At 32.6% G+C, this 26,072-nt stretch overlaps 2 protein-coding genes across 3 annotated transcripts; one reads left to right on the forward strand and one right to left on the reverse strand.

Moving 5' to 3' along the window:
• The first annotated feature begins 319 nt into the window (after positions 1 to 319).
• On the forward strand, positions 320 to 1,858 carry LOC114193759. Its single transcript, XM_028083684.1, has 2 exons — positions 320 to 721; positions 1,072 to 1,858. The coding sequence occupies exons 1-2, from the start codon at positions 560 to 562 to the stop codon at positions 1,660 to 1,662; spliced, it is 753 nt and encodes a 250-aa protein (XP_027939485.1). The 5' UTR covers positions 320 to 559; the 3' UTR covers positions 1,663 to 1,858.
• A 3,035-nt stretch (positions 1,859 to 4,893) lies between these two features.
• LOC114194499 (endonuclease MutS2) lies at positions 4,894 to 25,199 on the reverse strand. 2 transcript variants are annotated; one of them, XM_028084765.1, is made up of 22 exons: positions 24,855 to 25,199; positions 24,063 to 24,191; positions 23,767 to 23,934; positions 23,604 to 23,687; positions 23,300 to 23,350; positions 20,324 to 20,380; positions 20,160 to 20,242; positions 19,920 to 20,043; positions 19,783 to 19,842; positions 18,020 to 18,262; positions 17,164 to 17,308; positions 15,597 to 15,724; positions 15,329 to 15,376; positions 15,111 to 15,241; positions 12,126 to 12,208; positions 9,741 to 9,844; positions 8,463 to 8,533; positions 7,287 to 7,597; positions 6,892 to 7,082; positions 5,657 to 5,824; positions 5,443 to 5,534; positions 4,898 to 5,288 (listed from the first exon to the last, which is right to left on the reverse strand). In XM_028084765.1, the coding sequence occupies exons 1-19, from the start codon at positions 25,050 to 25,052 to the stop codon at positions 6,925 to 6,927; spliced, it is 2,376 nt and encodes a 791-aa protein (XP_027940566.1). In that variant the 5' UTR covers positions 25,053 to 25,199; the 3' UTR covers positions 4,898 to 5,288; positions 5,443 to 5,534; positions 5,657 to 5,824; positions 6,892 to 6,924. The 2 variants fall into 2 exon arrangements, with proteins under 2 accessions (XP_027940565.1, XP_027940566.1); XM_028084764.1 differs by having other exon boundaries at positions 4,894 to 5,534.
• Positions 25,200 to 26,072: the final 873 nt, after the last annotated feature.

The raw sequence follows: 26,072 nt of genomic DNA on the forward strand, positions 1-26,072 counted from the left end.
TAGTTAAGCCATATAAGAATAAGAATAAGAAGTATAATCAAAGTTGATATCTTTAAATAATAATTTAAACATAATTTTTTATTAACAACTTCATAAAATAAGAGTTTATTTTCCTAAGCTTATTATTTTATAAGGACCTTTTATTATTTTTGGACTGTTTAGATTAAATGATTTTGAATGTATGTATTAAGGGCAAAATGGAATTAATTGATGAGTTTAGAAAATAGGCAGTGAAAATGGAATGTGATCATGCCATGTGTTTGATCGGGGTGTGTGGGTGTGGCTGACATATATAACTCTTCTCGATGTGTTTATTGTTCTATATATACCAAATTTCATTACCTTCTTCCCACACATTCACGGCAACACCCGTGTACAACTTCCCCTCTCTTCCTCCAATCTTCCATAATCGCTTTTTCATCTTCCTCACAAGCTGAGACAGAGAGAGAGTATCAGATTCAATCTCGAAATTCATTTTGTGTTGCGCACGCATAGTTCTATCTCTACTGTGCCATTTCCCTTTGGTTTGTCAATCGATTGGTTAAAACATTGGCATTGAATGGAAAAGAAGGATCTGGATTTTATACTGGTCCCTGGTGGCCTACTTTTGATGTCGGTGTATCATTTTTGGCTCTTCTACCGAGTCATGAAACACCCCACCAAAACAGTCATCGGTGTCAATGCAATCAATCGCCGTATCTGGGTCCAGGCCATGATGGAGGTATGTGCAGATGGCTGCTCAAAAGTTTCCATTTTTATTCTTGGGTTTCGCCTAATTTCAAAAATCATGTTTCTCAATCCCATTGCACGTTTTCGGAACGCATCACTCATTGCATGTCTTAGAACTTGTTTCGCACAGCATCATCTTTATCTGTGCATTTGATTTCAAGTCACACAAACCTGCTTCTGCTTATTTGAGGTATAGGTCATGGATAGAAAGTCTTCTGCTATCATTTTTAAAGTAATTACTGTAAAAATCAACCATTTCCCTTAAAACATTGTTATTCATTGAGTTTCATGTTTATGTCATGTGTATGTACTAATATTGATTTTGGATGATACTGTGTGAAGGATGTGTCGAAAAATGGAGTTCTAGCAGTGCAATCTTTGAGAAACAACATAATGGCATCGACCCTTTTGGCTTCCACAGCGATAATGTTGAGTTCCCTCATTGCTGTGTTGATGAGCAGTGGCCATGAGAGGAAAACAGTGGTGTCTGAGGTTTTTGGGGACAGGAGTGACCTTGGTCTGTCCATAAAGTTCTTCTCCATATTGGTGTGTTTCTTGTTGGCATTTCTGCTGAATGTTCAGTCCATAAGGTACTATAGCCATGCAAGTATCCTTATCAACGTACCCTTCAAGAAAGTGTCTTCAAATGTGAGGCACCACATGCTCACAGCTGAGTATGTTGCCACCACTGTGAACAGAGGCAGCTACTTCTGGTCCCTTGGGTTGCGTGCCTTCTACTTCTCATTCCCTCTGTTCATGTGGCTCTTTGGACCAATTCCAGTTTTCTGCACTTCCATTGCTCTTGTTTTCATGCTCTACTTCTTGGATGTTACGTTTGAGTGTGGATGTGCTGGGGTTGGTGACACTGACATTGATGAAGTTTTTCAACTGAGCAAACACCATGTTGATGTTGAGATTGGAAGGGATAATTAGATGTTAAAGTAGGTTGATTTTTCTGTTTGTGGTTGTAGGCAGGTACATGGTGAATTAAACTTAGGTTGATTGTGTTGTTGGTTAGCTTGTAGGGTAGTAAGATATGTGTAACAATGCAACTTCTGCAAAATATTTGATGGTACAAAATATTGAAGATTCAAGTTCAACTAAAGTTGACTAGGATTGCATGTGTAAACTTGATCTGAGAACTCTTAGAAATGGTTAACTGAATAAAGCTTAAGGAATAGGTGTTTCTATTTGTGATGTTATTAGATGTAATTGGTACCGGAAAACAAGAGATTTTGTTTCTTTTTCTTTTCTGTTTAGTTAGGTTGCACAACCAACAGAACGCAAATAACAATATTCCCTTTTGGTTCAGTATTTTTTTTTTTTATATAAAACTTATGTGAAATATCACCGTATGTTGAATATAAGAATCATTTACTATTGCAAAAGTTTATTAAGAAAAAAAAAACAATAAACATTTTTTTTATTAATTTTAAAAGTTTGCATAAAAAATAATAAACACATTTTTTTCCATTTGATGGTAAAAGGAAGTGCAATCAAGACCAAGATAAAAAAATTTGCTAAAATAAAACAAAAAAAATTGTTTTTGAGATATGTGCACATTACAAATAAAAAATAAATTAGGGTTTGCAATGCGGAGTGGGTCATGCAGGTCAGCCTGTAGGCTCACAATGAAAAGTGTGAGAGAGGCAAGGAAGACTGTCTTGTTGATCCTCGTAACTTTTTGCACATGTAATTTAATAATATTTTTTGAAATTGCACATATAATTTGTTTACTTTTGGCTAACACTCATTTATTAAGCTACACATGTGTGGGATTGAGGGTTAAATTTTGGCCACATATTCATGTATGCAATATTTATTTGTTAAATAAAATAAAATAAAAATATAATTATTCAAAAAAAGTAGGTCAACTCATGGACTAATAATACGGAATAAAAAACTCATATTATGCCGATTAAGTGCAGGGTGGACCTAAACAAACCGATCCGATCAATATTGCTATCTCTATAAAAAGAAATCAAAAAATTATATATAACGCCACTTTTTAGAAACTAAATCAACTTAATAATTTAAAAAAAATTACATTAGTTCGATAAAAGTAGAGTTTATTTTTGTCCTAAAACTAAGAAAGGCGGAATATAAAGTTAATAGAATTACGTGAAAGAAGAAGGTTAATACTTTTTCTTACCAAAATTTAAATAAGAATGGAATGTTAGAAAAAGAATGTAGATTGTTCCCAGTAGTTCTCTTGTATGAAATGAAAAAATAAGAACGTGTTCAATTTTTATTTAAAAGACACTAAAATTAGAGAAATATTTTAATTTAAATTAATTGTGGATATAAATTTATTTCTTCATTTTATATATTTTTTATACAATTCAATTCTAACTTATAAAATCAATATCTAATTCTTGAATTAAACTATTCTCAACAAATTGTTCTATATTAATTTTCACTTTATTTTATTATTTTCCAAATATATTTTATTTATCTAATTTAATTATTGCTTCCAGTTAAATTAAAAGAAAAAACTTAGGTGTTATTTTCCAAATTTGATTTTTAATAATTTATTCCCGTCATTTGTATCTTAATTTGAATTTCTTTAACTCTTTAATTTTTTTATTTAATTAAAATGACATTTGTGATGAATAATAAAAATATCTACTTTTTTTTAATTTAATAAATTATACTTAAATTGGAAAATACCTTTGCAATAATTAAAAAAAAGTTGTTAACGACATCCCTATAATGCCCTAACGAGAAATAATCCATTTTGTATTCTTCATTTTAGGAAAATTATGTAACTCAATTGTTGCTAGCTTTTGCACAGAAAGAGTATATTCATCAACAATGGTTCGCTGTGAAGAATTCATCTTTACACATAAAAAGAGTATGTTCATTGCAAAAGGAATCAATGGAAGTTTTATATTAAACATAAACAGATCGATTTACATTTTTTTTTTAATTCTAAGTTAAAGATAATATTTTAACCTCTTCTATGAATTGTCCAATCCATCTAAAATCCTAAACTCGTGCAAAATTCACGTGTTTTCTATTTCTAGCACAAGTACATTTTAACTTGGCACTCAAGTTTTTCATACCAGTAATTCAAGGAACATAAAAGAATAAAACAGAGAAAAAAGTACACTATAGTGATGGTGTGATGCTAAAGCATTTACTTATTTTAATGAATGTATATTTATATGTCACTACCTACTGTGGGAAGTTGATGCTTGCTACTGTTGCAGAATGTTGTATATTTTAGAATAATCAACGAATGTTTCAGCTTGAGAATTTAAACTAATGTCTATTGCCTCATGTAAAATGTTGAAATTTGTGGTCTATTGGTAACAGCTTGAAAATTTATTTGAGTCTGTGCAAGTTAATAGTAGTGGTGTATGATGCAGCAGAAAATAAACAATGGCAGAAAGTACAACGACCAGTGCAAAAGCAAATTCCATTAGTGGCGTGTGATGTAAAGCTGGAATACCTCGTTATGTGCAATATTTTTAAGGAAGCCAAGTCAAAACACAATGCAAATTCAAAACATAAAGTTAATTCCACTAACTAATTGTCTTGTGGAAAAAGGTATTGTCGTGACTGTTACAAACTGAAACACAACTCAACCGAAAGAGTCTTGAGCTTTGTGGAAACAAAAAATCTGATAACAATCTTATATACCCAAATGAAAAATGACAGTAAAGTTTGAAGCTTTATAACCAAAAATCATAATTAATCTTAAGCAACACATGGCATTAGCAGTTGCATGAATTGAAGCCTAGTATATCAGTCTCTCCTTCTTGGTGATTTCCTCTCAGCTACCCACTAATGCTTGATGAATGAAGTTCCACCAACTTGGTGGAAGTTTTGAATTCAAAATCTTTTGCATTTTTAATTTGATCAACTTTATTTTATGATAAAGTCAAGTAGGTAATTGTTCTCCAACTTGGCCATTTTCTTAAGAAAATATTTTTAAACCTCGGATCCAGTAAGCTACTGTATCTCATGCCTAGTTGCAACTTGCAATAGCAACAAAATTACGCTGTTTATTCCCTGACAGTACCACAAAAAGAAAATTATAACTAAATCAGTAGATGGGGGCAAGAACTACTACAATAATTACATGTGTGTATGGACATGCATTTGAGTAGGTAAAACCACTTCTATTTCTTAAAAAGAAGACAAAGAAACTTCACTAGGTTGCTTATGAAAAACCTGCATTTCATACATTTTTGATGCAGAACCAAACACCCTACACAAAACTGTGTTGGAAAAAAGAAAAGTAGTTTTGTACATCAACCTTGTGTTTTTACCACACTCAATCTTTCTAAGCCACAAGGGTGGGACTTGTGGTTGGGGATTCGAGATACTTTATACAAGATCCTAGATTCTGACTTGGTTATCGCCATTGTGCTATATAACAAATAAAAAAGTGTTTCTACATTCACGCCATGCTCCCTTTCCAAAAATTGATTTTATAGGGAGGTAGTGGAAGGTGTTTTTTAGTTAAAGGAATCCAAGCGCATAATTGGAATCCGTTAGTATCTTCTTCAAGAGAGAGCAGGGACATTCCATCTCCATCAGTGTCAAAAGGCCTAAAATAGACGTTACAAACAAAGGGGTACATTTCTATAGATATTCGATCAACAGTACCAAAAATAAAGGGCACCTAATGAAATAGGAGGGCTCATTTCTATATAAAGTGAAGAGAAACAAAGGGTAGAATACCTAAACCTTTTGTATGAATACCTGTTACTGTTCTTTCCACTAAGCAAGCACCATGAGATGTTCACAACTTTCTTTAACTGAGTTGCTTGTTTTCTTCTACTTTTTTTCACATTCTGACAAGGAGACAAAACCATAACAGGGTAATGCTTCTTGATTTGCATTTGCCAACAGTTTAAGTTGCTTAAATTGCAGATCAGTCGACAGAATTTTGTATGCATCATCAAGAAAAACGTACCTTGTATAAAGCACGCCAACTATTTGTACTGTTGATGACATTGCAAAACTGTATTTATTGACACATCCAGCTAAATCTAGGAACCGAAGTTTGTGATACTGAAAATCCCCCCACCTTTGTTTCCTCTCACGTCACATCATATGATAGCAGTTTCCATGCACATTTTCCCTTTTCAAGGGAATACAAATAAGTTAAACATATATTTTGGACTTCTAGAGGGTAAGGGTTGTTAGAGATGAAAAATAAAAATAATAAAACCGTTTGGGTGTCTTCACCTATCAGATTAATCTTTTGGGGATAGTTGGCTCATGAAATGGTGTCGAAGTCTATGACCAAATTGTCTAGTGTTCTATCCTTACATATATATTCTTCTAATAAGATAAAAGTTAACGTTTAGGACAAGATGGATCCACTTGTATAAAGGATTCTCATGTGAGGTACCACACTAGAGATGCAACACAAAATTATTCATATTTCTTCGGTTAACAGCAAAAGCATTTGGGATATCTGGTTCATCATAGAAAAGGGTGGCTATATAGATCCAAATTTGTGAACCCATACTTAAGTGTGCAGACCTTACAGATAACAAACACTTCGTTTTGAAATCAGCATAATTATAATCAGTTAACAGACTCGGTCTGTTAAACCCGTGGACTTGAAATTGCAGCATTTTAGATGAAAATATTACACAAGTAACAAACTAAGAAAGGGAACTTTGTTGAGTTTACTAGATTTTAGTTTGACTTGATAGATTTTAATGTAGCAGATATTAGTTTGACAGATTTTATCCTAACAAAGGAAAGAAAAAATAAACAAATTTCTTTTAATTTGATATACTTTTTCGGATTATCATTGAGTCCATGGACTATTCTGTTCATCAAAGGGCTTTTGTGGATCCAATACAGAAAAAGTAAAGGCCATTTATTTCACAGATCAGACTTATCTGGTTCATTTAAAACATGGGTTCCGCAGACCGGGTCTTAAGTGGACCAGACTGGTCTCATTACCCACCTCTAATCAAGGGATGGAGTAAGGCCAATCTATACTTAGTTGCACAATAAAATGCACTGACTTCTACAATAAAAATTATAAAAAATCAACTTTTAATTCTCGAAAATTGATGCTGCATAATTTCTATAAATATATGGACTATCATGTGGTGCAGGATTATTATTATTACTACGCAGTTAGAAAAAGGCACACCATATGATCCTATGGACAAAGAAAAGACTTACTCATTTATGACTATGGCCATGGTTTCCCTACTTCTATGATCTTTGAACATCAGTTAGTTTCAGCTTCAACTTCATGATTCCAGCTTGAACTACAATTTCTCCTTTGGATGAATCCACTTCTAAAACCGTCACTTTTTTGCCAAGGGAAGAGACATGAACGATATCACCAACCTTTGGAGGCTTAGATTTATCTGCAAGGTCAATAAGGTGAATGACATTTGCATCAATATTCCTATGATTCTAATACTAGACAGCATAACTTTAGCGTGTGCTATCAGCTGGTAAAAATAAACTAGAGCAGTACTCTTAATTCAGATGCAAGAAATTAAATATATTATCTCATTGCAGTAAGGTTTCCTTCTATACCCGTCATGTTTAATTATCTTTGCAGATACCTGAACCTGATGATGATTGACTAAGAACTTTTACAGCAGATGTACTTCTATCAGCAACAGCAGATTCTCTGTTATTTGCTGCAGTTTGGCTTTTGTTGGTTGCTGATAAATGAGAGCTGCTAATAGTTTTGATGTTCTGTGAAGGTTGCTTAGCTGATACATCCAATTCCCTCACTTTCTTGTGAAGGATGGATCTTGCCATTGCCGCAGCCTCGGACACATCTCTCATCTTCTTTAAACGTATATCAGTACTATGTTTCACAATCTTCCTTCTGGAGTTCAATAGACTATTGTAAAGTCCTCTGGACTGCCTACAATTACAAACAAAAAAGAAAAAATTAAAAAAATTCCCAATTAAAAATTTACATATGCTCTAAGTCCTACGTAAAGATGGGTCTTGTTAATAATTATCCGGAGCAAGGTATGGTGGATCTTGTTAATGATTATGTTAATAATTATCTTCAAGAATTACAAGCTATGGCAAAGAACTGCAGTACCCAGTGGCATGAAATGAAACAGTAAAGAAAATTAAGTCGATTTTAAATGGTTTGTGCACAATTAGTCATAATACAAGTAATGGGAAGTTGACATCCCTCATCCCTCATCTTCCTCATTTTTGGCATTAGACCCTACTAAAGAATCTGAATAAGTTTACTAGGATTATATTTCCATAATATTTTTTTTTAATGGATTATCTATGAGTAATAATAATATAGACTCTTGCATTTATTACTAATTACTAACAATTACTGTGGTACTAAATATATGGTTGGTTCAATGCTCAAAAAAATGAATCCTCATCGTTAACCAAAGTTTCCATCCATTGCATAGAAGAGAACACAGGTTAACAAAATCTACAGGTGGTCAGTCTAACAAATTCTATCCAATTATTAAAACAGAGGGATGGAAGCCTTATTCCAAGTATTGACAATTCTGATAATAACTAAAGAAAAAGAATACTAACAGTCCAGAACTAAAACAAGATGTAAATATGATTGCATGATCCATTTTTCCTTGAATGGATTAGCAACCGAATGAGCTTACTGCATTGTTAGATACAGAAATAAGTGCCCATGTCATAATCAGGAAATGACCTCTCTTTTAAATATTGCATGAGATGCAAATACGGGGATAAAGCATGCAATGAATTTTTTTTTTAAAAGCAAAGAGTCTTACATCAGATAATTACGCGCTTCATCCATCAGCTCTTGGTAATTTTGTTTCAACCTTTCCATATCAGTTATTACCTACATGAAAAACAAACTATGTTAAAACAGCTATAATGTTTGCAATACATTAATAGTGTGTTTGGATAGGGAATTTAATAGTGTAATTCATTTTTTTTAAAGAATTTCGAAAGAAATTGAAATTCCAGAATTTCATTAAACTAATTGGATTGCTTAAAATTATATAATTTCAAATTCCACTTTTAAAGTAAGAATTTGAAATTCTTCATACTCTCAGATTCGCATTCCCCCTAAGCCCCATTTTGGTTTTGGACATCATCAACTTGACTAAGATGAGAGATTGTCGAGATAACTACTTTTTGGTTGATGTCAACTCGGGTTTTTCTTAGTTTGTGATTTAACTTTTTAGAATGTTTTTTTGTAGTCCACTATTATTTCTTGCTCAATATTAGTTAGAGTTTTCCTGACCAATATTAGGGAGACTATATTATTGTGGATGTGAATTAAATTTTTCAAATGATGTCTGTCATGTCGTGATTATTTTTTTATTGATGTTTGCAGTGCTGCTTTTATCATAAACAAAGCTATTATTTTTTTATCAATAGTTTGTTAGTTTTTTTTTCTAATGTTAACTAGAAAACTTTCAGCAAATATTAATTAGGATTGCTTTTTTACCAACTTTTTACCAATGTTGATTAGGGAAATTTTTCAATCAACATTGATAAAAAATTTGACTAAACACCCAACAATCAACTTTGTAAAAATATTTTTAATTGATGCTAGCCTAAATAATTGTATTCAACAACATCAATTGAAAACAATATTGGTTAATGTTAATCAAGGAAAAGTTTTACGACTATCAGTTAAACAAATCTTGACAAATTTTGACTGAAAAATAAACATCAACCAAAAACATCTGCAAAAGGAAATCAATTTTGATATTATTTGATATTTAAATATTTTTTTGTTAAAATTCATGAAATTGGTTATCCAAACAACTATTTGATATTTAAATAATTGTTAAAAATGAAACAATTTGAAGTGATATCAATTCAAATTCAATGTATTTGAATATTTTAAAAATTGTGAAGTTTCCTATCCAAACACAAGGTAAAAAAATTAGAATTGATAATGTGGTAAATATATGGAGGCAATTCATTACTCGAATTTAAAACAATAATATAATAAACATCATGTTCTTAGAATATGATACACAACCATTACCAAATAATAAATACAATTAAGATACATTCCAGAGTACACATACCTCATCTATCTCTGCACTAGCAGAACCATATAACTTACGAGCAGTATCTACAACAACAGATGGTAGTCCCAACCTCTCAGCTATATTTATTGCATTTGAGCGCCCTACAATGAAAATCTCCGAGTTATACACATTAAGTGTCTACTACATCTGACCACCATTTCAAATGGTCCATGAAATATGCAATTTCCTGTTTAGAACATAAAATTTAAAACATTGCTTCTCCCGTAATATACTGCAAACATGGCTAAAGAACTGAATGAATTGGTTAAACCAGAAACTGGTCCATCAGCTGGTATGGTCCAGCCTTCCAAATCATTAGCAAACTGACCATTGAACTGCAGTACTAGGTGCAAACCATCCTGAGTATTGCGAAGTGGTCATCATTTGATTCATAATCAATTAAAACTTAAGTTTAGAAACCATCAATTGAATCTCTGAACCAGATGTAAGTCATTCTGAACTGTAAGAACCACTCATGTTTTAGTTGATGATCACTTCATGCTTTATTTCATCCTGCTAGAATCTTGTAAATATAGTAATGGTGGATATTAGGATTAGTTAGATTGATTCTATATTAAGGTCAAGATATTGTTACTTCCGTAGATGACTTTTCCCATTGCATGTGATTATATTTAATGAAAGATGTTCAAAATTATTTTCTATTTATCAATCCTTTTTTAATGAAACCAACAATCAATTTGGTGTCCCTTTTCACTTTACAAAGTGGTAATGTACATGAGTATTTGTCTGCTAAGACCCTTATAGTGTTGCATCGAACATTTTGTCCTTATAGCCCCCACAAAGTGGGACTACGGAATGCAATAGCAACTCATATTCCAAGCAACAAATGCAATTCGTGATTTTCTGTAGGAATGAATTCAGTAGTGATAGTAAGATGAGATTTGTAGCTCAACCCACTTAACCATAACCCCAGTGTCAAATACCAAATTGGAATAGTTAGAATTGTCCATCTTCTCAATACAAATAATATTGTAAGAAAAGATGGGAGAATAAACATCGAGTTGAAACGATGTGTTTTTTAGACAATATGGGTGCTTTATTCATATTGTGAAAAATGAATCAATACAATAATTAGAAGGAAATTGGGTTAATGAACTCAAAATTTGTTGACACACCCATGGATTCTAATACCAAACTCCTACCTAATCAAGAGGAGCCTTTTTTAGATATTGAGAAATACAGAAGATTAGATAGAAAATTGAACTATCTTACTATAACTCGACCTGGTGTTTCCTTTCCGGTTAGTGTGGTGAGTCAATTTCTCAATTTCCCACGTGAAGATCATTAGTAGACCATCATTCATATATTAAAATACATTAAAGGATTTCCTGGAAAAAGTTTGCTATATGGTTACAACAATAATATTAAAGTTGTCTGCTATTCATATGTTGCTAGGCAGGATCTCCTTCTGATAGAAGATTTACTTCCGTTGTGTATCCATTAGAGGTAACTTGATTTCTTGGAAGAGCAAAAAACAAAGTGTTGTGACAAGATCTAGTGTAGAAGCAAAATATAGAGCTATGACCTCAGCACTTGCGAACTTGTTTGGCTTGAACAATCACTTAAAGAATTGCAATTTGGAAATGTCACTCAAATGAAAAATATATGTGAAAATCAAGCTACTCTTCATATTAACTCTAATCATGTCTTTCATGAAAGGACCAAACACATTGAAATTCATTGTCATTTTATTTGAAAAAAGATTGTATCTAAAGACATCAAGACTGAGTTTGTTAACTCAAGTGATCAATTAGCAAATATTTTTACTAAGTCTTTACGAGAATCTAGAATTGATTATATTTGTAACAAGCTTGGTATATATGATTTATATGCACTAACTTGAGAGGGAGTATTAGATATTGTTAAGATTATGTTAGTTACAATATTATGTGTATATGGGCTTAGTCCATATTTTTTTCATTATTCTGCATTATAAATATGTTACCCTATATGTATTTTCTACACAAGGGGAATTAACCTATACCTAGTTACTACTTTAACAAAAATATTGCAATATAAAGAATTCATTAGCAAACAAAATATACCTGCTTATGGTACACAATACATAAACAAAAACCCTTTATTTTATTTCAGTCAAAAGGACTTTAATTTGCAATGCAAAAGTGTAAATGTATAATTCCATTTGAAAATGACATCTCTAACCATTGAAACCTTATAAAGGTGTAGCTTTTTAGGCTTATCCTTTCATACCGAACCATCCTTTCAGGACAGAAATCTTCAGAACAAACATACACACAAAGGAAGGAGATGAATCGAAACATACAAGATATTAGAAAGCAAGTGAAAGGCATAAACAGATTTGAATTCACTTTTATTATGCAGGAGTCAAAGAGTGCTTACCTGGAACACCCCAGAGAATCTTGTATGTTGGCTTCAAATTCACTTCATCAAACTCCATACATGCATTTTCAAAGGCTTCATCACTGCTCATGAATAAAACTCAAATGTCAAAGCAGAACTAGAGGCCACGGTTTTGTACTTTTCATGAGAATACAAGTAAAAGGATCATATATTATAAATGCATCGAAGAAAAGATGCATAGAAACAAACATCCAAATAATGGATTTATTTTAAATCTGATCCATTTGAACAGAAGTCCAGAATTATCAAGTGAATTATTGCCGTAAATAGCAGATCATTAGGATAAAAAATATCTTTAGAATCTTCTTATTCATTTTAGTATATTTTATTTCTTTTTTTAAAGATTTTGTTTATTACAAATAGAGATGGTGAGATTGTAATTATTGTGATGATTATCAATAAAATAATTCCTTATTTCCTTACATAATTCAAGTTGGTATTAAAGCTCCCAATCTTGGGAGCTTTGCTTTTGCTGCCTCGTTAACAACCGCATTGCCATTGTTCACCATCGTTGTTAAGGTTAGTGGTGGGCCAAACTGTATGCCTCACTCACCGCCTCCACATACAAGGTCGTTGTGACTTCTTGAACACCAAGTTGGTGGTGACGTCTCATTTGACCCTAATTTGGCTCTTTTGCCAAACAGTTTTTTTATTTTTTTGTTAAGAATCAAATCGATAAAGGCTGAATTTTTATTATCTCTTTATTTTGTGTTTTTCAATGTTTGGTATGAAAGCTTCTAAAGAGGAAATTGACAATTTGAGAAAAAATGTTGAATCAATGACTAAGTCCTTTATATCATATACCCTACCATGAAAGGTAAGATTATATTAAATACTATTGACCCTTTGATTTAGGGTGTTTGGATTCTTGATTTAGGAGCAACTAATCACAACTTATTTTCTTAAGCTCTTCAATTCGTATGCCAAAATGACTAGCTAAACAATTTATTATAGTTGCAAATGGTGATAGTGTACATATATATGATCCAAGAATATAACTCTAGAATCATCTATTGTATTAAAGGATGTTTATATATCCAATTATATATCCCACAACTGACCAATAGTCTTATATCAATACAAAAAGCTTACAAAAGATTTGAATTATTGAATAACTTTTTTCTCTTATAGAGTATATCAAGAACTTGCAATGAGGAAGACCATTCTAATTGCTAAGGAGCAGAGTGGGTTACATATGTTGGAATCCAAGGGCGAAAACAAAACATGTCATAAGCCAACAAGGAACATAAAAAACATGGGCAAATTCCCAAATATGGCTTCATCATAAAAGACTTGGGAATCTCTCCCAGATTGGAAGCTCATAGTAGAAGGAATAAGGTATGCCTCCTAAAACAGGCTTTACATGATCTTGAACAACTCTAGGAGCACAATTTGGGAAATTTACAAAAAAGCAACGGTTTCCTTATGATATAAACCAAACCAAGGAGATTATACTTTATTCATAAAGCACTCCGTTACAGGTAAACTTACACTACTATCAGTCTATGTTGATGGCATGATTATTGCAAAAGATAAACATAGAAACTGGCTTTAAAGGAGAAATTGGCAGCCCAATTTGATATGAAAGACTAAGAAATCTAAGTATTTCGATGGAATATAGGTTGCATATTCAAAATAAGGGATTCATCTTCCAAAGAAAATATGTACTTAATCTCCTTCAAGAAACAGGTAAGCTAGGATGTAGAACCTCAGGAGTTCCTATTGAACAAAATTATAGAATTGGACGTGAAGGAAGCTCTTTTGTGGAAAAAAAAATCTAATATCAGAAGTTGGTAAGAAAACTTACTGATTTATCACACATGAGACCAAACATTGTTTATGCAGTTAGTGTGGCGAGTAAGTTTATGCATGATCCCACAGAAAGACACACGCAAGCAATTGACAAATCTTTTTAATACTTGAAGTCGAGCCCAAGAAAGGGGCTATTCTTCGAGAAATAAGACACTTTGACCTTGAAGGTATATACTGATACAAACTATACATGTTTTGTTACTAACAAAAAAAATTTACATAGGGGTACTGTATGTTCCTTGGATAATCTAGTGACCTCGAGAGGCAAAAAACAGGACAAAATATATTGTTCTAACGCAGAAGCTGAATTTCAAGCCCTTGCTCAAGGTCTGTGTGAAAGACTTTGGATGAAGATCATATTTGATGACCTTAAAGTAAGGATTCACATCCTATGCAATTGTATTGTGAATAACAAGTCAACCATGAGCATTGCCCATAGTCTAGTTCAATATGATAGGACCAAATATATTGAAATTGACAAGCATTTCATCAAAGATAATCTTGACAGGAGCGTAGTAGATACAAATTATGTCCCTGTAGATTGCAAATAACAAACATTTTCAGTAAAGGGTGTCTTCAGAGCAGATTCCAGGATCTTGTAGGTAAGTTAGAAATGATTGATATTCATCTATCAACTTGAGGGAGAGTGCTGTAACTAGAAGGCTATTAGGAGAAAAATTATTTTTACTATTACCATAGTAATTGGGAAAAAATATCTTCAAAATCTTCTTATTCAATTCAGCACATTTTTATTTCCTTTATTAAAGGTTTTTATTATTCTAGATAGAGATTATGGTAATGTAATTGGTGTGATGGTTATCAATAAAATAATTCTTTATTTTCTTGTGTAGTTCAAGTATTATACTGGTGTCAATCATTCAAACACAATAAAAGAATTTCATTATTATTGACCTTAGTTGCTTTAATGATGTGAAATTTCTTATTTTTGGTTGGTTAAAAGTTGCAGTGGAAATGAATCAAATTTAGGTATTTGCACCCTTGAAAAAATGGGTACATCCCAAGTAGACTAAAATTTGTTTCCGATAAATTTATTTTCTTTTGTTTATCTTTCTCTATTTTACACGCAAAGAAAATTTTATGTAGTATATCCAAAATCTATACTTTTAAGCTGTTCTCATCTGTAATGAATACCTGTATTTTAGAGTTTTCAATTCACCATGATGAGTCGTAGCCATAGTCAACAAACAACTATCATGAGCAAAAGATTCCAACAATGACATTCCTAGTGCTGCTCCTTCAAGAGGGTTTGTTCCTGCACCAACCTAACAATTGCAAACAAAGTACTATCCATCACATACATATATGACATTACAGATTCGAACTGTTAATTAAATTCAAAAAATACATGCCTCATCAAGTAGCACTAGCGATTGGCTCGTTGCCTGTAATTTAATATGCTGCAAGATAAAATTAGAAGGCGAAATAAGATTTTCTTTAATATTTTAAAAATAACAAAGGAAAATTATGTCACTCGTTACCATAAACTGAAAATATCAACATTCAAAATTTACTGATAAAACTAAACTGAAATGTTTTTAAGCAATAACAGAAATTGAATAACAGAACGAAAGGGTCTTCAGCATTTAAGTTATACACAATTAAAACATTATTCCTTACACTTATCTGCTTTAAGTGGCCAGAGAACGTAGACAAAGATTGTGATAAGGACTGCTCATCACCAATGTCAGCAAAAACAGAATCAAACCAAGGAATTTTCACAGATTCTGAAGCAAGAACATAGAGACCTGCAACATTGCAGATTCTGAGCATAAAATTCAACTATTTAAACAGAGCAAAACACTTGTTTGATTCAAATATATGATTTTACTAATTAATCCTACATAGCGTATTCATGAATAACAATAATGGTATATTGATAAAACCAACACTTGAGGAACTTACCCTAGCCATTAAAGGGGAAGAACGAAACACTTAAATATTTTACCAAGCATTCCATACTACTCAATGTGAAGCAACACATAATACCCAACTTCCTGTTACAGCCTCGCCTCTAAGAGGCGATGTCCTGAGACTTTTTACTTGGTGATACTTCACTCAACTTCTTGTTAGTCAAAACTTTCCACTGATCAGAACCCTCTATCTAGGTCTGATACAAGTTGAAAGACAACCTCGTTCTGTTTCTTTTCGCTCTCTCTCTCTCAAGAACTATAATAGTGATTCTCCTATAATTTAGAGGTTGATTTCTAATACTCCTCATGAACCTAGTTAATAAATATTAGCCATTCCCATGTTGCCAACATTAGACTCAAATATCTTTGTCAGCATCTGCTTCCTATTGCAATGGTAAAGTTGCACCTTGGTGACTAGTAGGTCATGAGTTTATATCCAGAACACTCCTAAAAAACAAGTGGGTGTATAGAGTTTGCTAGCATACACTTATTTTTTTAGAAGGAATATGTTAGTAAGCTATACCTACAAATTTCTTAAAATACACCCAGTACCTAACTTGATAACTTATTCCTTCTAAAAAATAAGTGGTTGTAAGTTAGTACGATGTATATATCATGGATGAGAAGACAGTGAATTAATTGAAATTAGATCACAATTCACTCCTCCAACTTATTATGTCCAGGTTTGAGGAAGATGTCACAGGATATTCGTGTCCAGTAAAAGGAAAACCAATCCATGTCAAGGAACCAAAGGCTAAATACAAATAGGCTCTCAATAATTTTAATTAAATGAATTTCTACTTGACAAAATACGAAAATGCTTTTGATAGACTGCTTGACAAGGGACATAGTGTTGGAAAAGATGATGATTCCTTAATGGGCCGTTAGCTAGGCAGGTCTAAGATATGGATTGTGCACTAAGGAAAAAGAGAGAAGAATGAAAAGAATTGAAGAGTTGCTGATGCGGCAGCTAATTAGGACTGATTATACGGAAAAGGAAAAGTAGTGTGATGATTATTATGTATTTTTTCAGTTAGAATCCATAGGGATTGGCAGAGGATTATTCCTTCTCTCAGGAACATAATTCCGGTTAGTTCTTGTATGAGAGCTTAGGCTCCTTTTTGTATTTAATACAAACTATTTTTCTCTTCATTTTATCATTCCTTCTTCTACCATCCTCTATTAGTTTTATTAATACATCAACAGTTTTAAGATGTGCATGTAGTAATGCTAAACATTCAGAAATAGGGGGGGGGGGGGGGGAATGAACACACCTGATTTTGCCATCATAGCAGCCAATCCTACAGTCTTCAAACATATGGTTTTACCACCAGTATTAGGGCCAGTTATAACTATAACGCGAGTTTTCTTAGATACCAAAAAGTCAACTGCTACTGGCAGGGCATTGTCTGCAGCATCCTGACTAGCAGAAGTACTTTATCATGAGTGATCACCAAATGCATGATAAGCACAGAAAAGAAAAACATTGAATGTTTCAAACAGCATATCAAATGTCCAGAAAAATAAAAGAAAATATGATATACATTGGTTTCAGTGGAAGAACCCTAACGCAACTTCCTAAAACCCCAAGTTACATTTCTCCTCTTTATGAGTTATTCTTTTTGTCCAATTTTTTCCTGAAATTTTCTCATTGGAAGAAAATAAGAGGGAAAAGGAAGTAATTGATCAATATAAGCAACAATCAGGAAGCCTTCTTCTTTAAGCCTACCTAGATTGAAAACGGTGCAGTATTACAGACAATCAACACGAAAGCCTTTTCATCCAAGATTTCCAACCACGGAATAAAAACAACTCTCCCATCCATTCACCAATAAAGCCAAAAAAAGGGTAGACAAATTAATATGAACAAAACAGTGGTTTTCTATTTTTCAAAATACATTTGCTTAAATTCATCCCCCCAATAAAGCAGCAAGGAAATATCTTTTTCATGTATCACAAGTTTAAACACGTTCAGTGTTTATAGGCATTAGTTGGATCACATATAATCCTAGGGAGATGGTAGTCTTCACTAAGTCTATCAAGAGAGTATAAATTAGTATATAGTGTTTATCTCCTCAAGTCCTCCACCCCCTTTTCTTTAAAGTCAACATGTGGCATCTTTGACTTAACTGAAGTAGCAAGATTGGCGTCCTTTTTGGTCTTCCGCAAATTCTCCCTATGCCTATGGAGCAAAAGCGGATGATAAGCTTTTAAAAGATACAACTTCCATTCCCTTTTTTTGGGCAAGGATCCATAGGAATTTGCATTCCTTCTTGAGAAGGCATCTGTAGTAGAAGAGCCACTCCTATCTGGCAAAAATATATGAGGACTTGACCCTCCAAATGAAAGTCCATAAGTAGCACGAGCATTAATCTGCAAATAGGATCCACATTACTGACTATCTTTTCGCACAAGAAAGATTATCATGTCGTCAAATATAAAATGTTTATCACTCCTCGAAGTAAAACGGCTCCCAAAAATATATCATTTCAAAGTAAAATGAATAAAAATGCACAAACGAAACACAACCATGTGGAGGTTATTTTGTAATCTATTGTGGAACTCGATTTGCCACGTGAGAAATACTATAGAACCATTTCCTGGCGAGGACGTTTTGCATGACCTTCATAAAGTATAAGAACAAAATAGGTATACAGTGCTTAGTTCAAGGACAAAGCACAATTTTCAAAAACATTTAACCCATAATTTTTTGTTCCTTGGTCTATGTTTCCTTCATTATTTTCGAAAGAGTCTGTTTAGTTATTTAAGTATGATGTATGTCAATTTGCAAAGTACCATTGGGCCACATATTTTCCTTAGTAATACAAAATGTTAATCCTTTTGACTTAAGTCACTTTGATACAAGGGGTCCTAATCAAATTCTAGTATTTTTTTTGTGCTAAATGGTTTGTTACTTTTATTAATGATGATTACACTCATCTTACATGGATTTTCTGCATCAAATTAAAATTAAAATTTTTCCTTTATTCATAAAATTCGTTCTATTAATCCAAACAATTTGGGACATTAGTTAAATGTTGTGCTATGATAATGAGACGGGACACGTAAACCATGAGATGTCGAAATACCTTTATGAAAATGGTGTTGTTCATGAACTCACAAAATGAGATTGTTGAGAGATATACAGACACCTCCTTGAAGTAACTCAGGCCCTCCTGTTGAGTCTATATCATCTCTCTTTACATTTGTTTTGCTCTTGTCTAGTCTCCTAAGTCATGTTTTTGGGTGTGTTGTGTTTGTCTATGTAAATAGTTAGTTTTATAGGAAACTGGATCCTAGAGCTGCTGGTGGTGAATAGTGTATCTAGTATGAATAGTGATGGTAGGGAAAAAACAGAAACTGGAAAACATACACAATTTCTAATAAAATTACTCGTGAGAGTTGAACCCATAGGAAAAGCTCGGAATTTAGTTCCTTTCTTTTTAGGCTTTTGATATCATGTTGAAAGGATTAGTAACAAATGAGATAGCAGAATATGGTATTGCTCTAATACAATGCGGAGAAGAAACAAACCAATAAGGAATATCATGAATTCCTTGTATTGTGTATACACATGAGTTTTCTTATTTATAATGAAGAAGAGATACAATTATAATAAACAAAATCAATGTCTAACAATGGAAAATATTTGTTAAGATATTTCCCATCAAATTATATCATATCTCCCTATTTAATGTAATCAAATCATATCTCTCACAATTTAAATCAGAAAACTCTCAAGGGGATGATCATTGAAAGGAAAACCTATAAGCAAAATCCTTGAAAGCAATGAAATAAATCTCACAGGAGAATAAGTGCATATGGTGGAATATGAAGAGAGAAAATGAGAAGTGGTGATCCAATTCCCTTTAAAAACATCACAAGGTATTTACCACATCTAGTTGAACCAAACTGTTCAATATCTTTTCAATATCCTCAAGGTCCAACTGCATCTGTACACAAATTAAGACATCATATGAGAATAAAAGAACGTGACCATTAAAATCTTTATTAATATCACATTTATAACCTTTTTGGTTAATGTCAAAAGCACATCTGCTTCAGCCTTTGCCACCAAACTTCTTGCTCGCTGCAACTCATCATTTAAAGGCACAACAGAAAGTGGCTCTATAGTACTTCCAATTCCTGATCCACTGCCAACAAATACTATCTTAAGGAATGGAATTTATGCGTACATACTAGCTTTATTGACAAACATTATTTCATGAACAATAAATGCTCAAAATTATGTTGATAAAATTTTATGCACCTGGACAATAATAGACCCGTAAAACTTGTCTTTTGTCTAGAATCAACTCTTATGCACCACCTGCCATCTACATTATTCACTTCCTGTTTGAATTGTTACAAAATCAAAACAGAAAGAAACAATTATACGTAAAAGAAATACATGTAGAGTCAAGTGAATCTTACTAGGATTGATGTATCACTCCTTTCACTCCTGATTATGCTCTCTATTAGCTGTTTTACCTGAATATAGGAATTAAATAATCCTAAAATGAACTCATTTAAAGTAAAATAAACATACATATATGGCATGTCTGACAATATAGATTTACTAATATACATCATCTTACATATTAAGTGTCTGAAAGAATTCATTGCAAAATAATAATAATGTGGAGAAGAAAATATATTTCACTGATATAGAACTGGTCCAATCGTGTGGTATAAATTGGAAGAGGAGAATAATTCATAAACATACATATTGACTTGAGGAAAGGGGTGAGGTCATACACCCAACCAGGAAATCGTGAGTATTTTGAGAGGTTGTCACAGAAATACAGGGTTTTTTGTCACTACCTTGGGTTGCACCTATACACCTATGGAATTATATGTGAAAATTGGAGTTGAAGAAGAGAGTCCACCCCTGGACAAGGGAAAATAGCAAAGACTGGTTCAGAGACTTGTCAATCTAAAATACACTCAGATTGTCAGTATTGCAGAAGCTGAGTTCAGAGCTCTGTCTCATGGAATTTGTGAAGGAATATGGATACAAATAAGGCTTTAAGAGCTTAAGGTTTATACTAACCATACAATGAGTTTGTTATGCAATAATAAAGCTGCCATTAGCACTAAAAAGTTCTTGTGCATCTTGATAGAATAAAACATGTGGAAATTGGTTAGGAGAACGTTTAATTCTGATTTGGAGTTAATACAAATATAATATTGTTGAAAGTTAAGGAAAGCATTACTTGTGGAAATGGGAAAACAAAGAGAAAAGATGAGAGGACTTATGACATGGAGAATGAAGCACCACTTGTGGAAGAGGAAGAGGGCTTCATGCTTCTCCAAGACAGGCTCCATGTGAAGAATCATCACTTGACTCCTAAGAGTCAAGATAAAACTAGAAGAACTTCCTTCATACTCATTGCCAAGAATTCTCTCAGTTCAATATATCAAAAGTGTTTTACAAGAGAAGAAAATGGGTACTTATAGGAGAAGCTATCTTTCAAATAAAATCTAAATGTAATTACAAATCCTAAACTAATAATCCTTGGCGAAAAATGTATAGGGGGAAATTTGAATTTTAAAAATTCAAATTTCCCTTTGGTTGCACCGAAAATTAGAGAGATATGTGTGATGCTTGGGTTATTCTTTCTTTGCTCCAAGTAGTAGTTATTGCTCCAAGTAGTCAGGTTTCCCTGCCTTCTCTTTTGCATCCATGAAGCTCCAAGTACACCTGTCTCTTCTTTGGCCGAAATTTTGCACTTGCTTGGATTAGCCCACTAAACGTCTGTTCTACAAACTACTAATTACCCCAAGAAAATAAAATAAAAGCATCTCTTAACTACGAACCCAACATATAAAAAATCAGAAATAAAAAAACTATTTTTGGGAGTAAGAGTATTTTGTCTTGTTATTTTTCTTGGAATTGCTTACTCTTGCTCATTTTCTTGATTTCCATTTATGAACTCATCATTATGTCCAATTCATTAACATTGGAAATAACATCTATTAAATTTGAAGGAGAACCAAGAAAATGTGTTACCTACCTAGTGAGTATTTTTAGCTTCTGCATATTGGTCAGAATCTAGGTTTTGTCTCGGAAGTGTGCACATTTCTGCCTCCATTTTAGTTTTTTTTTTCCTTGAGTGGACTGTTAGTTCTTTATCTTTGAGAGCACTAGAGATATAAATATAAACATTCAGTTATTTAACTGGATGTTAGTTAGATATCTGTTTTACTGCTATGATTACTCAGTTACTGTTGCAACCTCTTGTTGAGCCTATATATGCTCAGCTAGTATCTTCTTTCTCATTCAATGCAATTATAATCCATTCTCTTCCTCCAAACCTTTCTCTGTTTTCTCTCATACCTAAAATTCTAATACCCTACCTAATGAATCAGAATCTGAGTCTCTACCTAAGCCTCCTAATACTTAATCTATGCAAACACGATCTAAATCCAGTCTTCATAATCCTAGAATTCATCCTTCAGTGTTTTTATTCAGCCTTGCAGTGTTAAAAGGCAGTGCATAATCCAAATTGGGTTCCAGCTATGAAATAGGAGTATGATGCTTTAATTCATAACAACACGTGAGATTTGGTTTCTTTACCACCAGACAGAAAAACAAATAACTAACTAACATCCAGCTGAATAACTGAATGTTAACATATATATCTCTAACAGAGAACATTATGGAGGTACTCCTTACCATTGTCGGTTCTAAGGACTTGAATGTCGACTTGAAACTGGGTTTGTTTCATTTTAAGGAAATTTTCAAAAACACTTGAGTAGTAGGAGGGAATGAAGAAATATTTTATTAATACAATCCCGCTAGTTACGTTATCAACTCCTTTATATGTAACAATCACATTTTCTTAAAAAAAGAAATAAAATTTGTTGGAATGAATGTGCAGATTTTAGGAATATTTTTTCATGTTATTACACAGATATTAGAATATTTTTATCCTACTGATCCCGTATTTAAAAGTGCTTATCAATTCCAATATGTTTGGTCCTATCATGTTGTACTTGATTATGAGCAATGTTCATGGCTGAATTGTTATCATAGCACAATTGCATAGGGATGTCAACCTTTATCTAGAGTACTCCATACATACCTTGAGTATGGGGTCCAAATTCAGCTTCTACACTAGAATAGGATACCCTATCATATTTTTTGCTTCCCCCTGTCACCAAACTTTCTCCTAGACTAGTAGTGTAAGTTTACCTGTAAAAGAGTGCTAATTTTTTTTTCTATTCTCTAATTTTTTTGTATAATTACCTGAGATAGTCCTGAATAAATCTTTCTGTTGTCTAAATTCTTTGCCAAGCATTCAAATCTAAATCTCAACTAAAAACTATTAAACTATATACATCTTTGTGGAGCCAGTATGTACAGAACCAACAGAAACAAATATAGTAAAAATAAACAAGAGTTACCTTTTTCTCGATCACTTGCACTTGTTGCCGCGAATGTTTAAGGGCTGGACTCTAAGAAGAATATGTGTTTATGTTACAAATTCATTTGCATAAAGTGAACAATGTAAAACTGACAGTCAGCTGTATGACAAGAAAAGAAAGACGCATAGCTAAAGTATTCTCTTCATTGATGATGTATACTAAAGAATGCTAAGAAAATTTAAGATAATCTATGCCATCTCAAACCAAATAAAATGAGTGGCTAACCACTGTCAGAATATGCAGAGTTAGAAAAGGGGAAACTTGAAGGAGACATGAAACAAACCGCAGAGTCCTTAATAGATCCATCTTCATCAACAACTTGCTCTATCACTTTAATTAAGGACCGATTGATGACAAATTCCAATATCTGCAAGCATGTTTAGGTGGGTGAAAAATGCCAGAAACGTTAATTATACATGAATGACACGTCCAAAATCTCCATTTACCAGCTCTGTAAGAGGCATGAAACGACCATACCAATCTTTGTCTTCCTTAATTGCAGCCTTGAGATCACCCTGCAAGATTTCAGCACTCTGCAGAAGAGTGACAATGGCCCGTGCCTCATTGCCACTCACTGGTGTACTTCTCCGGGCATGTTGAATGGCGGTTTTTACCTACAGGAACCTTGATTAGGACCTTAGAAGAAAAGAAAACAGAAACATGAAGAACTATTTTATGTTTAATTGCAAATATTATTATAATTATTATAAAAGGAACCAATTTATACACATTGGTTACTGACCAACATAGCATCAAGGTGCCCCAAGTGCAATCTGAGAGTGCCATGCTTGTGCATTTCAACGGCAGCATTGGTTTCCTCAAGAAGTGCAAGACTTTCTTCGAAAGTTTGATTCAGAGACCATAGCTGGTCCTGTCACATGAACACATTACATCATAATATGGAATAAGACATGTTTACACATCTAACGGAAAGTGGAATATAATTGAATGGGAAACATTGGAATAAAATAGGATAAAGTTATAATTTCATTATTTAGTTTACACCAGCAATTATTTTTTTACACCTTGCTCACATTTCAACGTTAAATACATTCTTCAGGTTAATTTAAATACACATTTCAAATGCATAATCTATTTTATCAAAATGAGTTCTATCCCAACTTTACATGTTTGGTTTCATGTTGAGTCATTCAAAATCACAATGAAATATCAGCTATCGTAATTTTAAATAAATGTTCACATAACTAGTCCCATTTGAAGAATTGGTTATGAATCCATAATTGATTTTGAGTTGAAGTAATTAAAGTAGCTTTTGTGTTTAATCAGAAATCGTATACTGAGCTTTTTCTATTACCTTGCTTCTTCCCTCTAAAATCAATTCTAATCAAAACCAAATTCATTCAATATCAAACTTGCAAAAAGCTCAATAGGCATATAGAAATTAAATGAACACTTGGTCTTAAACTCCAACCTATGAAACATAATATTATTTCATTCATTCTTTTGCATAAATTTCAACTGACTCAACTCAACCCAACCCAACCAAACATAGGAGAAAAGGCTGAAAAGGGACCTTGAGGGCTTGACGGCCCAAGGAAGTGGTGGCGAAGGAAGCGACAACATCGCAAAGCTTGTCCCATTCGAGGACTCTGAGGCTGTCGTGGTGAATAGAAGCTGAGACCCTTTGCCTTAGCCTTTGCATATGTCTCTGGTTCCATTTGCTAATGGTGATTACTGGAACAACAGGTATGGTTATGGTGAAAGATAGCATTTTTATGTCATGGGTATTTCTTCGAACAATTGGGTTCTAAAGATTGCACAGCAATGGTGCTGAGAGGATGAGCAGAGGAAGCAACACCACAACAGTTGGAGCAGGATTACCGATTACAACAACATTCGCTGGTGAACCAGCTTTGAGAATAAAATATAATACTACCAAAAAGATAAAAAAAATGGTTTTGTTTCTCTAAACAAAGTTAAATTTGGTTTTCGTTCGATGAAAATATTGCCCTATTATTTTCTTTTAATTCAGAAATTGTTTTTAGTCTTCAAAATTACTATAGTTAGTATTTGATGACAATGATAAATAGTTATAAAATATAAGTCTGTGGACAAAAGTATAAAATGGGATAAAAAAATTGAAGACTAAACTTGAACTTTGAAAAAAAAAGGATAATTTATCCTAATTTAAAAATATAATATTATAATTAAAAGTCTGCTATGCCATTTTTTAATTATATTTTTTAAAATAAAGACAAAATGAAAAGAGATTTTTTTTTTAATTTCTTTATATTGGAACAAAGAAAAAGTAAATGCCAGAAAAGAAATTGACATATATAAGGTTCTAAGGTTAAAAAACAATTCAAGAGAAATGCTGTCTGTACCTTGAAAGAAAAATCTTTTGACATAAAAAATATTATTATATTAAACAATTTATTTTAATATATTTATAATAAAAAAGAATATTTGGCATCAGTATAACAAAATTCATGTAAAAGACTAAAACTTGTTTTCACTCTAAATTTTTAATATATATATATATATATATGAATTTTTCTATTTATTTACTGTTCACTTGAGTCACTTTTACCCAATATAATATTCACTTTGAATTTTTAAGTATGTATGTGTTAGGCCTTCTTAATTACAGACAGAAAAATTCATTAAATTAATCTTCATATTTAAGTTTAGCTATTATGTTACCAACATCACATTCAAATAATATTACCATATTTATATTTAAATAACTTTTACAGTATGAATAAAAAACAAGACTGTTTTACAGAGTCAA

Source organism: Vigna unguiculata, chromosome 8, assembly GCF_004118075.2.
Source record: "Vigna unguiculata cultivar IT97K-499-35 chromosome 8, ASM411807v1, whole genome shotgun sequence".
NCBI lineage: Eukaryota > Viridiplantae > Streptophyta > Magnoliopsida > Fabales > Fabaceae > Vigna > Vigna unguiculata.

Bases quoted from the DNA above. Each gene is read 5' to 3' on its own strand.
- LOC114193759 (XM_028083684.1), top strand. From the start codon at position 560: ATGGAAAAGAAGGATCTGGATTTTATACTGGTCCCTGGTGGCCTACTT. The intron at 722-1,071 runs GTATGTGCAGAT...TACTGTGTGAAG, and splicing joins GGGTCCAGGCCATGATGGAG to GATGTGTCGAAAAATGGAGT.
- LOC114194499 (XM_028084764.1), bottom strand. From the start codon at position 25,052: ATGCTATCTTTCACCATAACCATACCTGTTGTTCCAGTAATCACCATT. The intron at 20,381-23,299 runs GTAACTCTTGTT...TCCTATATTCAG, and splicing joins TGCAAGTGATCGAGAAAAAG to GTAAAACAGCTAATAGAGAG. The intron at 20,243-20,323 runs GTAAGATTCACT...CAATTCAAACAG, and splicing joins GGAGTGATACATCAATCCTA to GAAGTGAATAATGTAGATGG.